The 13,059-nt window shown below is 45.3% G+C and overlaps 1 protein-coding gene across 9 annotated transcripts in view; it reads left to right on the top strand.

Annotated features, from left to right (window-relative positions):
- The window catches only part of CADPS (calcium dependent secretion activator), a 357,481-nt gene that overhangs the window by 302,183 nt on the left and 42,239 nt on the right, over positions 1 to 13,059 (top strand). For all 9 annotated transcript variants that reach the window (XM_054035472.1, XM_054035467.1, XM_054035476.1 and 6 more), the window contains 2 exons: positions 8,034 to 8,108; positions 9,419 to 9,502. In XM_054035472.1, coding sequence (XP_053891447.1) covers positions 8,034 to 8,108; positions 9,419 to 9,502 — 159 coding nt within the window. The remainder of the gene's footprint in view (positions 1 to 8,033; positions 8,109 to 9,418; positions 9,503 to 13,059) is intronic.

Here is a 13,059-nt window from a genome sequence, read left to right as displayed (position 1 = left end):
CCCGGTTGTTTCTCCATTCTTGCCCTCCATCTCCTCTTTTATCCCCCAGTTCTTCAACCCCACAACAGCCATGTTGTCTGCTTCCTATCAGCCAGGAGGGTGAGCATTGCAATGCTAATACCTTCATCTACTCTTCGATACACTGCAAATCAAGCACTAAACCTTAGTGAATTAAATTAGTGGGAGGAGTGACATTTCTGAGCTCAGGCAGACTCCCACAGTACATGGGATACTACAAGGCCAGCTAGTTATGTTAATAAAAATGGTCAAGTCTGTTACCCAGTAACACGAGGATCTGATAGCATTGGCTAAATCCAGAAGTAGTGCTGGCGGGAGTTGTGTATATTTCCTCATACATCCTTCAATACGACAGTTTCCTTTGAACTATATGTGTCAGTGCATGATGGAGGCCACCAGACCCATTTTGCATTTGGCCTGAGACAAATCTAAGATCTTCAGAGATCAAAGCCCTGCATTCAACCCACTTAGCCACTCAGCTATTCTCTGTTGCGCCAAGAGCAAGCATAAGTCTCTGGAAATCTTTGTGTGCTTCTTTAAGAAGGTATTTGGTATAGTAGCTTGGAGAGAACATAACGATGGTGTGAAACAGCAGTTGCTGTGCTAGGATGTTTTTAACAAATAGCTGCACTAATAGACCTGTAAATCAGATGTAAATTATCAGTGCATACGTTACCATTTAGGACTGCAGTACTCATACACCCTTCTTGAGCTTTGCTTCTTTTTAATGAATGTTCCTACCCTCATCTTGACCTTCTCTGCTCACACCACTCCATTTTGGGAGCTACCTCCCCTCCTCTTGAAGTTGGGTGAACCTCTGGGTTGAACCATTTATAGTTGGAGGATGAAAAGGTTGATAAAGATCAAAATATGAGAAAGAGAGAGTGTGTGTGTGTTTGTAATTGTTGTATCCAGAAATGCTACTCCAGCTATTCCATTCCAATTCTAAGCTAAACTTAGAGACTGTCATCAAATAGACTAAAAGCATGTAACCCCCAAATCAGAAACCAGATATCAATTTGGCCTCCTCACACCCTGTTATAACTCACTGTGGGTGAAGTTCACCCCAATGCATATGGCCATATAAGGTTTCTGCATCACTTAAGTCTTTCTTAACTCCTTAAAAATAGGGCTTTCAGTGGTTCAAAGGTTTTGTGCTGAACTCCTGCACAGAGGTGAATTTCTGTCCATGAACAGCTCATGAATAATCTTTAGGTTCAATGTTCACCCAACAACAACTAGCAAACAAGTTCATACAAATTGTGATCAATTGGCAGGTTGTTCATGAACAAAAAAAGGGGTAAAATTGTCAAATTAATTGTTCAAATGTCATAGCTTTCCCAGCTCTAGTCAAAGTGGACACTGCTTGGAAACATACCATCAATTTTTATCACAGTGAAAGCCACACACTAGGACAGACCAACTCTTTTGAGCTATGTTTTGACCTAACTTTTAGCATTTTTACCTACAAGCCCTTTCTTTTAAAACTATCTTACAGACGTATGAATTGTTTGATGCCTTTTAAAAGTATTACTCTATTGCAAACATACCCATCGTCTCATTTCCATGTCCTTATATCTAAAGGCAGCTGTTAAAACATTTGGTAAACATACTTTACCATCTTAAATATTTATTTTTCCCCTGAATTTTTAATACATCAATGGATATAAATTTATGTATTAAATGTTTCTCAGTTGGTCTAGTATGTTTTTATTTAATACCCAAGGTCAGATGGTCCTAACAGAAATACAGAATACACACAATCTGTTACATGACAAGGCAAAATATGCATCACGTGAAGTCAAGTGGAGTAATTTTAGTATAGGGATTGTGGATTTTATTCATTTATCTAATAGCGAATTGTGATTAACGGTCTCAAAAGTTTTTGTTAAATTGAATGAAAAAGATCAATTATTTAACCTCAAACCAGATGCATTCTCATAAGAAATATCAGGATCTGTAGAGTATGAAACAGACTTCTGCAAAAGAAGCATTTTCTTAGAAATCCTTTTGTGCCAGATCCAGAACACAACCTTTTCCTAATTGGATAATTATTACAAGGGGAGGGTCAAATGGATGTCCATCTTCAGTTTCAGGATTGAATCTCAAGTAGCGAAAGCCAGTAAGGCAGGAGCTTTGGCAGTAGAGGTATGCCAATATAGTACATGCAAAAATGAAGCAGGTGACATTTCCCAATCATTTTTGCCAGGTTTCTCAGAAATGCTTTGTATTTCAGAAGCCCCAGGCCTGGACTGGACCGCAGCCACTGCATGCTGCATGACCAGCACTAAGGAGCCCTAAATCCAACCTTGCCTGCCATGGGATGAACCCCAGAGGCACTTAGAGCTTCTTACACACCCTTCCCTGCAGCCAGCTTAGGGAGCATGGCCAGGAGAAAGATGACACATGGCCAAAGCCTTTTTGTGCCCCCCAGCTGCCATCATGCCCGCTTGGGGGCATTGGCAATCTTACAGCAGGAGGCCAGCCAGGAGTATGGCATCCCCAGAAGCAATGGAGGACAAAGGTGGCTTAAAGCATTCCCCTCTCCTGAGCTGAGCTGGGATGTGCAGAGCTGGTAGGGCCCAGGATTGGGGCTGCTGTGGCCAGGGGATTGATAAACAGTGTGAGTTTGGCCTAAAAACCTAACGGGCCAAATACCGACCTGGTGTTAAGGTTTGGCTCCAGTGGAATTCCACTTACTTATGCCAGCTCTGAATTTGGCCTCCTATGTTCAGAATGAGGAGCCGTCTCCACCACTGGACAGCAGCTCGGGGAGGCCATGACCCTTCCTGACAGCAGCTGCGATGGATGTTTTGCTGTATAGGGCCCCTCTTTCATCTTCTCGGGCTCCATGTTAATGCTCTCCATGCACTTCTTATTTGCTTTGTAAACAAGCTTTTAACTGAAAATATATTTGCCAGTACTTTTCACACTGTATTTTTTTACACACACCTAGCCATTCTTTTAGTTAAAACCCATGATTTATCCCATGACAATGAACAACAACAAACTTCACCCCCACCTCCAGCAAACAAAACTCCTTCACTAAAATAATATGCTAATGAGGCAAATGAAGCATGTCTTTTGGGCTAACATGCAAGACCTAAAATTGAGTGGATGGAACTTTGATTTGAACTCAGCCCATCACCATTTACAATGGGCCATGTCTTCAAAAGCCCATGTGCACTTCTGTGCACACCCGGCTTGTCCATTGGTGAGCTCCAGCACCCACATGACCAGTCCTGCTTTGCATTTTCCCATGTAATCCCACTCTCTGTGCACACACTGGAGTTGAGTTAGGTGTGCACATCATCACGCTCATAAATTAGTGCACATGCTTTCCAAAATGGGGCCCAAATTACATAGCTCTGTAAGTGACTATAGCATTTGATACAAGCTTCATTGTTCTGCACTTACTTGGTAGCATGTGAATACTCAAAAGGGTTATGTCCTCCAAGTTGCTTCCATTAGGGTGTGCTGAAGACACTACCTGCAACATGTCTTCCATTCACTGGCATGCCACTCCCCGGCAGCACTGCCTGCATCCCACCTGTCATCTGCCACCCTGAGTAAATATCTGCAAACGTGGTAGTGGCTACTGCAGATACAGAGATCCCGCATGGAGAAGTTGCAGCAGAAAGGAGAGTGTATGTTCCCGCAGGAAAGAGGTGGAGAAACTTACAAGTCTCCACCCCCCAAAATGAAACGGAGCAGTAATAGTAATTGTGAAGATAACAAACAAGGGAGATGGCACCCCCGCCTTCAGCAAGCCTGGGAAGAACTTCTCAGATTCTGTTTATGGCTCATACTGCCATTGCTTACTGCTGGAAGCACTTCTGCCAGACAGCCGCTCGCCCCTGCTCAGATGCACACTGCATTCTGTTTCTCAAACGGCTGTCAAACTTGGGAGATGTTTGGGACAGATCAGTGGGGGCTAGGTCAGACGCCCCCTTGCCAGCCTATAGATGTAGCAGGCAGGGGCAAGCAGACACTACTGCTGACTGTGGCTTTAATTCACCATCCTCTCACCACCTTCCCTTCCCCCAACCTCGAGCACCAACACCCAGTCAGACTCCCTTTCAGCCACCTCCTATTCTGCCTGCACCATCCCGACTCACACCACTGCCATGTTCCATCAGACCCTCAGCTGCTCTTCCCAGCTTCATCGTCCTCTCGCTGCTTTCTCCACTCCACATGGCACCTGGCCAATCTCTCTCCCAGATGTGGGTGGAGCCTTCCCCATGTGGGAGTTGTCACATTCCACAGGTGCCTTCAGCTCTGTTTCCGGGACTTCCCAACTGATAGACGATGCAGTCAGCGGGAGGAGAACATGGAGAAAACTCTACCTCTCCAGATACATGCCGAATTCCATTCCTATTCACCATCTCTTCATACAGGTCCTGGCCCGAGGTGGGGGATGCACCCTCTGGATTCAACCCAGCTTCTCTGGGTGCGCCCCTGAGCTCAGCAGTTGCAGCTGCCTTTCCTGATTGGTGTGAGATCTCCAGATTTTAAAGTACTGCCAAATAGGTTCTGATGAGTAAATGAAATGTAGCTACATATATAAGAATATTTGTCATGTAACTATGGTTACTATAAGGCATTGATATAGATTTTGGACCCACAAAGCAGGACATTGAAACAAAAATTCTTCAGGAAGCAAATGTTTGTTTATACAAAAATAGTTTTTGCCACTAAATTGCCCCAGTCACTAAATTGCACATATGGAAGTGGGCAAGCCCCACCCTGGTATTTGGGGCTCTCATCTTTACTTGGTCTGTCCACAAGGTTCAGCCAAATGCTCACTCCATTACTTCTTAATCTGGCTTGTGAGAGGGGCTAGATTTTGGAGGTCGGAGGCTGCACCACTTGACACACCTGTCCTAGTCCAGTGCCAAGACTGATCATCTCGACTCCAGTCCACCTACCTTGAAACTCAGCTGTAAAATTGTACTTATTGTTGCTGTCTGGCTTCCAAGTACAATGTAAACAAGTCCTTGTACTTTCTCATCGGAGACGTACAGTGTATGTTCTATGTGAGATCATTTCCCCTCCCCTTTTACCTCCTGCTTTTATCTCCTATAAATATTACAGGTATTCTCTGGTATTTCAGTTAAAGGAGTTTTTATTCACGTTTTATTTCCCATTGCTTATTGTTTCTATGCAAGCTGCTGCTTTTTTCATGGCCCCATTGAATTAGGTCCCCCTTTTTTTGAAAATTTTGTGTTATTTATTATTTATCTTCATGTGTTCTTTTTCCTGTCTTCTGCACCTTCCTCTTAATTTCTGTCCCCAATCATCTGAAAGTTTGCTAAAGAGTGGGTAAGTGTGTCCTACATTGTTTTTCTTTTTTCCAAGTTCCTGTAATCATATGTTATTGTTTTATTGCAAAAGAAAATATAGAGCAGTTCAAAATGATAGAAACTACCTAGTAAATGTTATGGGACCAGTGTCCAACACTTTGAATTGCCCTCATAGTCTTTGTTTCCCCAAAGCATGATTAGTGTTTATAGCAGATTGGTCTCTTGCAATGTAATTTGATGTTAACATTTTAAAACAATATTAATGCAAACAAGTGTCAATGCATATAGGGACTAAGATCACGACTTTAAATTTCTTATTTAAAATCAAACGTTTTATGTTGGAAAATATATATTTTTCAATTCATTGAAAATAAGAATATGTAGGTTTTTGATAATTAAATCCTCTAACTGAAGTTTTTCTGCATTAGCCAAAAATGTTTTATACCTATTATAGCCAGACCATGTTGAACTGTGGTTATATCAGAGCTCAAAAGCTAAGTGAGGTTTGGTCTGGTTGGTATTGGACGGGAGGTGCTGTGGAAAAACCTAGGTGCTGCAAGGACTGGTGCTCGTCCATCAATAGGTGGCGCTCTTTCCAGTGCACCAATGCTGAATCCAGAATGGCACTAGCAGAATGGTACTGTGCTGGTGGAGGTGCATGAGACGAAACACAGATCTTGATTATGTTATGATCATAAAGGCATCAATACAACAAGCATTTAAATAAGTGCTTAACTTGAAGCACTTGCTTCTGTGCCACTGAACCTGAAAACATGCTAAAGGGTCTGTGTCCACTGCATCTGGGAATGATTTGCACTGCTGATTTGCACTAGCTGGGCTTGCACTAGTGCACTAAAAATAGCTGTTTAGACACTCTAAGGCACCCCCTGGCTTCAGAGCCCAAGCTCCAGCCTGCGCTGCAATGTCAAAGCAACATCTACACAGCTATTCTTAGCGTGCTAACTCAAAACCCCGCTAGCACACGTCTCTGGACCCAGGCTGGGAACTCAGTCCCAGAGTGGGTATGGTCATACCCAAAGTGCTTTGCTGAAACGGAGCCTAACCGATTCTATAGCACTTTCTGCAAGTGCAGCGGCGTTCCTCAAATGGTTCTGGATATTCCAGTTACAGCCTCTATTCTTTAAAATGGCACCCTTACCGTTCCTTCCGCAGAAGGCCATCGCTGCCTTTCCGAAGCTCCAACGGGGCGTGGCTGTGCCCTGGGAAAATTGCCACATTCTATTCCAGTGGTGGCTGTGTTTCAATAGGCAGTTAAATTGTTCCTTTATAAAGTGAATTAGTTAACATGGTACAACACTGTAGAAAGCCCTAGAAGCAGCAACTATTATATTTGTACACATAGGATATAAGGGCCAAAGTCCCCCCTTGGACACATACATTTAGCTCCTATCAGTGCTTAATCTGTGCCAGGTCCGAGCCCCGGCACCTCTGGGCCGGGCAGTTCAGAGCCCCCCAGCACCTCTGGGCCTGGCAGTTCAGAGCCCGGCACCTCCGGGCCTGGCAGTTCAGAGCCCCCCAGCACCTCTGGGCCTGGCAGTTCAGAGCCCGGCACCTCCGGGATCAGCAGTTCAGAGCCTGGCGCCTCTGGGCCTGGCAGTTCAGAGCCCCGGCACCTCCGGGCCTGGCAGTTCATAGTCCCCCAGCACCTCTGGGCCTGGCAGTTCAGAGCCTGGCACCTCCGGGATCAGCAGTTCAGAGCCTGGCGCCTCTGGGCCTGGCAGTTCACAGACCGGCACCTCCAGGATCAGCAGTTCAGAGCCCGGCACCTCCAGGATCAGCAGTTCAGAGCCCGGCACCTCTGGGCCTGGCAGTTCAGAGCCCCGGCACCTCTAGGTCTGGCAGTTCACAGCCCCGGCACCTCTGGGCCTGGCAGTTCACAGCCCCAGCAGCTCTAGGCCTGGCAGTTCAGAGCCCCGGCACCTCTAGGTCTGGCAATTCACAGCCCCGGCACCTCTAGGCCTGGCAGTTCAGAGCCCCGGCACCTCTAGGTCTGGCAATTCACAGCCCCGGCACCTCTAGGCCTGGCAGTTCAGAGCCCCGGCACCTCTAGGTCTGGCAATTCACAGCCCCGGCACCTCTAGGCCTGGCAGTTCAGAGCCCCGGCGCCTCTGGGCCTGGCGGTTCACAGCCCCAGCACCTCTGGGCCTGGCGGTTCACAGCCCCAGCACCTCTGGGCCTGGCGGTTCACAGCCCCAGCACCTCCGGGCCGGGCAGTTCAGAGCCCCGGCACCTCTAGGCCGGGTAGTTCACAGCCCCAGCACCTCTGGGCTTGGCGGTTCAGAGCCCCGACACTTCTGGGCCGGGCAGTTCAGAGCCCCGGCATCTCTGGGCCTGGCGGTTCAGAGCCCGGCATCTCTGGGCTTGCTGCATCAGTTATGAATGTAAAAAAATTGCTTGAGTCCCGGCACCAAATTAAGCACTGGCTCCTATTGGTGTAAGTGGAGCTGCGTGCATATTTCAGAGGTTTGCTCGTGCTTTAAAAGTGCGATCAGATTCTCCTGAATTAAAAATCGTGTGTAAATGTAAGTAATTACTATCCACATCAGTGGAGCAGAGGGTAATAAACTGCTTGTTTCTTAGCTGATACTATTACAAATTCTGTTTACCAAGGGAAGAGCCTAATAATCACAGTGCCATCACTTGATCAATGCTAATATTTACCTCTGCCTTTTCTCTTTTTTTTTTTCTTAGCACCAGTACCATTCAAAAATAGATGAACTAATTGAAGAAACCGTCAAAGAAATGATAACACTCTTAGTGGCAAAGGTAACCTTCGGCTTCAGGTGAAATGATTCACTGTTAACATCACTTTTTTTTATATGTGCATTTCCATTAAAATGTGACACATTAAGAAGTTGAATTGGCTTGTTGTTTCTCGCGGGAAAGATCATGCATCACTCATTCCTTTCATCATGACTCTCTGATGATTGGGAGTTGCCTGGGATACAATACGCCGTTGAGCAGGATTGACAAATGGGGCCAAAAAAATACAGTTTTAAGGAAGCATCTATGGATTTGTGTCCACCATCTTGTGTTCACAGACACCCACCGTCACGCACACAAACTGTACTCGCTAAGGGGCACTATTACATACTGAGAGAAGGATTTCCCTCTGCATAGACCACGAAGACATCTGTCCCATTGACACACCAAACGCACACAAAAAGTTGTGCTCATAAAATTGTATTCTGTTTTGTAGGGGCTAGGTTGAGCCTCATTTAACAAGTTGATCCATGACGTTGTAGTACCAAGAAACATTCCAAAATGTCTATTTAGGTCATGAGCTCTTTGGGACGCTACGTGCATATGGAGCATCTAGCAGAGTTCTGATCTTGGTTGGGGCAGTCTATGGCATTATGGTGCCAAGAAACACATTCCAAAATATCATGTTCACTTGTATGGAAATTGATTTTTAATGCGAGTGGTCTGATATGTCAGATGTTTACATTTAGATGTGCTCATCTCTCAGCTCTGAAATAACGTGGTGATAAGTACTAGGACAAATACATAGATAGGTAGGGTACATGTCCAAACTGCTTGTTCTCTAGTTTCAAACTGAGAACAATATTGCAACCCAGATGTCAGCCATCACTGTTACTCAGTGTGAAGATCTTTAAACATAGTCTCCCAACATATGCCAGTCTGAGTCTCCTGCAAGACAGACCACATGGCACCTCCTTGATCCCTCTCACTGGGTCCATGAGCCATCTGACCTCCCCTCTTAGGAGTGGGTGTTCATTGGCTCCCACTAGAGGGAGCACAAGCTCTCTAACATTACCTAGAAAGGAGACAAGGTAACCAATATCATCTAGGTGATTTATATCATTAGAGGTAAGCTGCGTAGTGCCAAAAAAGTTTTTGACATTCATTCCCTGCATAAATGCTATGCAAGACATAGTCCTGAATTTAGAGCGCAGGTTATCAGTTATAGACAATCTGAGCTTCGTCCTGCTCTCACTTACATCATTGTAAACCTTGCTTTTGTTGGCATGAATCCTGATTTAACCTATTATAAATCAGATCAGAATCTCTCCCTCTATGTTTAAAAGTGACTGAAATATTTTCCTTTTCAATAGTTTGTCACCATTCTGGAAGGAGTCCTGGCCAAACTGTCCAGATATGATGAAGGGACATTGTTTTCTTCTTTTTTGTCATTTACTGTGAGTAGAGAAAATCTGTTTCTTTTGGTTTTTTGGTTGGTTTCCTATTTTTTACTATAAACTCATTCAGGTCTTCTAATAGATTATTTGGGGAATAACCCTTTTTTTTAATGCTGTTTTAACACTGTAAGAGCTCAAAAAATAAGCAAACAGCTTGCTACGTACACCCAAAGCTTAACGTAAATAGCTGATAACACTGGATTACCTTGCTGTAATAAAGTTAAAAGATATTCAAACACCATATTGGAGTAGAAAGAAAGAGCCTGGAGCACTGGACCTGGTGCAAGGCCTGAGGCCTGAACTAGAGGCTGTGAACCAAAGTCAGGTCATGTATTAAAGCAGATGCTTACAAATTGACTGTCCGGAACGTGAACTTGGCAAAGTTGCTGCTAGTGTTGCTAAAACATAGGCACTCCTAAGAAGTACTAGGCACTAGATAGTTATGTAAATACATTACAGAAGGCTAGTACAAATACACCCCAATCTAGTACAAGGTAAGATAGTTTGACAGAATAATGATTGCAATGTTTTGTCCAAAATATCAGGAACAAGGTATAAGGGGAGGTAACAAACAGATGACATGAAAAGCATAGAGTGGCACGTAACTTGTTTGTCTCAGTCTATAAATGTCGGGGTACCTCGCCTTAATCCTTTGTGTGGCCGAGGGGACAGCAGAAACTCCCACTGATGACTGAGCCGCTCCTTGCCACAGGGCACTCATGTGTTAATGTACTTGTGCAAGTTGTGTGAGTCATTAGGACTGTGCATTGAGGGCCCAGTGCCTTTGTCACCGAACTGTGCCTGTGGTCTTTCTCTGATTAACATTGAGGTCTGCTGAGCTAGCAGGCTGCGGTCTCTGCTAGTGCTAATAACACCGGAGCTCCAAGGACAGAAGCACTGAGCAGCTGTAACAGCTTAGGAGCCTTGACAGAATGCCTCAGCAACAACATTCCACCCTTCTACACGTTAGGTGTTGGAGCTACTCTTCTGAGCAGCATTTGCGGGGAGGAGGGGATTGCACTATTTGTCTAACTTTCTAAGTCAAAAGAAGGGTTATCACATATGTGTTTCAAACCCTACCATCATTAGCAGCTGTGGAGCTGCACATTTCAAGAAGCAATATCGTATGAAACTTGAACAGTCCCATATTGCTTCTGAAAGAAGAGAGGATAGGAAGATAATGGCATGAGGGTATAAATTCTCAGCACAGTGCACCGAGCCTCTGAAACCACATTTCATTTCTAAGAAACATCACAGAGCTAAAACACTGCTCCTCCCACTAAACGTCAGCCTGTAACATTGACTGCTTTTCTGGCAACAGAATGGATGTGAATGGTATTCTTGTATGAATACAGTTTACAAATCTTGTCTTGTTAACAACTAAGTCTTACAAGTGCCAAGCTGTATTACGCATTTGTTTTGATAATTGCAGAGGAAGGACACACAAGGGCCAGTTGTCAAAGGTCCTCTGAAAATGGACCCTGTAAAATTTGCAAGGACATCTCTTTGCAACAGTAAAACTTTTCATGTGGGCTTCAAAACAGGTTTTATGTTTTTGACTAGATGACCTGTTGAGGTCCCTTCCAGCCCTTCATTTCTATTTTATGTGATTCTATTTCTACTCCCAAACGGCTGCACAAATACCTCCTTTGCACCTATGTGTGTGAATAATTTTGTGAGTGCGCTTTGGAAACTTCTTTCCATCAGGCCCCATTACAAATACACGTAAAGCCTCTGTATCTTGCAATCACTAGTAATTCAACTGAGAGTGGGCAGGAGACTTCACGCTTATTACAGTTACGCATTATTGATATTCTCACATGTAGAATCCATCCCATGACCTAATAGTACTGGTGTGACCTCTCATTCCACAGGCCTCTACGAAATCATTTAAGTATGAATTTCATGTCTCGGCCAGATTTCTCTGGACCAGGATTTGTACTCTCCCATCTCAAATTTCTGGGAATTTTAGAAGAAGTAAGACCACGTACAGCTCCCACTCATTTCGTTGTCACCAGCACAGCTCCCTCAGTGTCACTGACCTTGGTGGGACTGTAGAGTCGTGTTTGCCATGAAGAGATCTTCAGCAATATCTTGCAGTTGATTCATCACGAACTGACTGTCCCTGTAAACTCAGGCATGCATGCCTTCTCCATTCTCTTTTGTTGAACTCCATGAGGCTAATCCCCCCTTTCTTTGTGTTTTGGTGGTTCTTTGTCCTGTGCTCCCTTGTCCTGTTGCTTCGCCCTCACTGACCTAGAATCCCCTTGAACACTCTGGTGTTGTTAAAACAAAATAATGGGTAGTGTTCGTTTTCACCAGGAGTTCCTCTCTTGCAGAGAGGGCGGGAGAGCTGAGGCTGGCTGTCTTCCTTCATCTTAGTGTATTGCAGAAGATTCTAAGTGCGCTTCTGTGCCAACAGCAGAGGTTGTGGAGGCGGCAGCTTTTCAGGCATCGGAAGTGCCAGCATCAGCCTGGGTAGACAGTGTAATGTGCAATTCTTCCTTCTCTGCAAATCCAAGCTGTTCCTTGGTGGATGCTGCATCTCTCACACCACATCATACTGTTTACACCGAATGGTTTGACTTGTGCTGCTCCCTTCTACTGCTGTGTGAATGGAATCCCTATCTCCATGTCTGAATTGCGAAGAGCAATGGGAGGCGGACAGATACTTGGATTTTGACCAAGTGGCTGTGGCTTGACTAAGCCGTGGAACTCTTTGCAGGATAACTACTGGGAAGCAACCTGTCCTGGCAGCTGTGGAAGGGGAGAAGGCAACGGCCACCCCAAGCTGTCACCAGCATTCCCCATGTTCGATGTTCGAAAACCAAACCTGGCTTAAACTACCCTCTCAAAACCAAGGCTTGCCGCCCTGTGCGGGTTGCTGCATGAAGAAACCACTGACTCTCACGTGAGATCTCAGGTCTTCTCGCAAAGCTTCCCCCGCTGTGCTCCGAAGGAGATTTGGTGCAATTTTTAGAGAAGTGGCAAAAACCGCAATGCCTTTGGGTTTGGATAAACCAGCCAGCACCACCCAGGGTTGTCCCTTGAACCTGTGCCCACTGCCACGGATGTCACAAGGCTTCAGGCTAGCTGACGTACCCTATCTGTATCGGAGCAATCAGCTCTCAGCCCACATGGAGATTCCACAGTGAACACATCTGCTGTGACACCCAAGAGATGCGCGCTGTCGGGACGAAAGAGTCTGGGGCAGCCATTGGCTATGCTTTCATGCTTCAGCACCGAGCCCTCAGCTGCATGGGCAAATGATCTCATAACCCAGTAAATGCCCCTGACCTTCTCCCAGGCAAGCCTCGAAACTGTGTATTGGATGGAAATAGGAGTCTTGCGTCTCTGGGGAAGAGCACCAGCAAAGAATTAAGGCAGACAGATAGTTCCCTAGCAGCATCATTCTAAAGGTGTACGGTTGATTAAAGCGTGGTGAGGGGGGCAGTGCAAACCGGCCAGAGGTGCAGGGCTCCTTCGCACCCCACTAAGAATAACACAAGCCCTGGCCGGATGAAATTACTAATAACTTTGAGGCTGGGGGAGAACAG

The sequence above is a fragment of the Malaclemys terrapin genome, chromosome 7 (assembly GCF_027887155.1).
Source record: "Malaclemys terrapin pileata isolate rMalTer1 chromosome 7, rMalTer1.hap1, whole genome shotgun sequence".
Lineage (NCBI taxonomy): Eukaryota > Metazoa > Chordata > Testudines > Emydidae > Malaclemys > Malaclemys terrapin.
The sequence above is the reverse complement of the archived record's forward strand: the minus strand, read 5'-3'. Positions and strand labels throughout refer to the sequence as shown.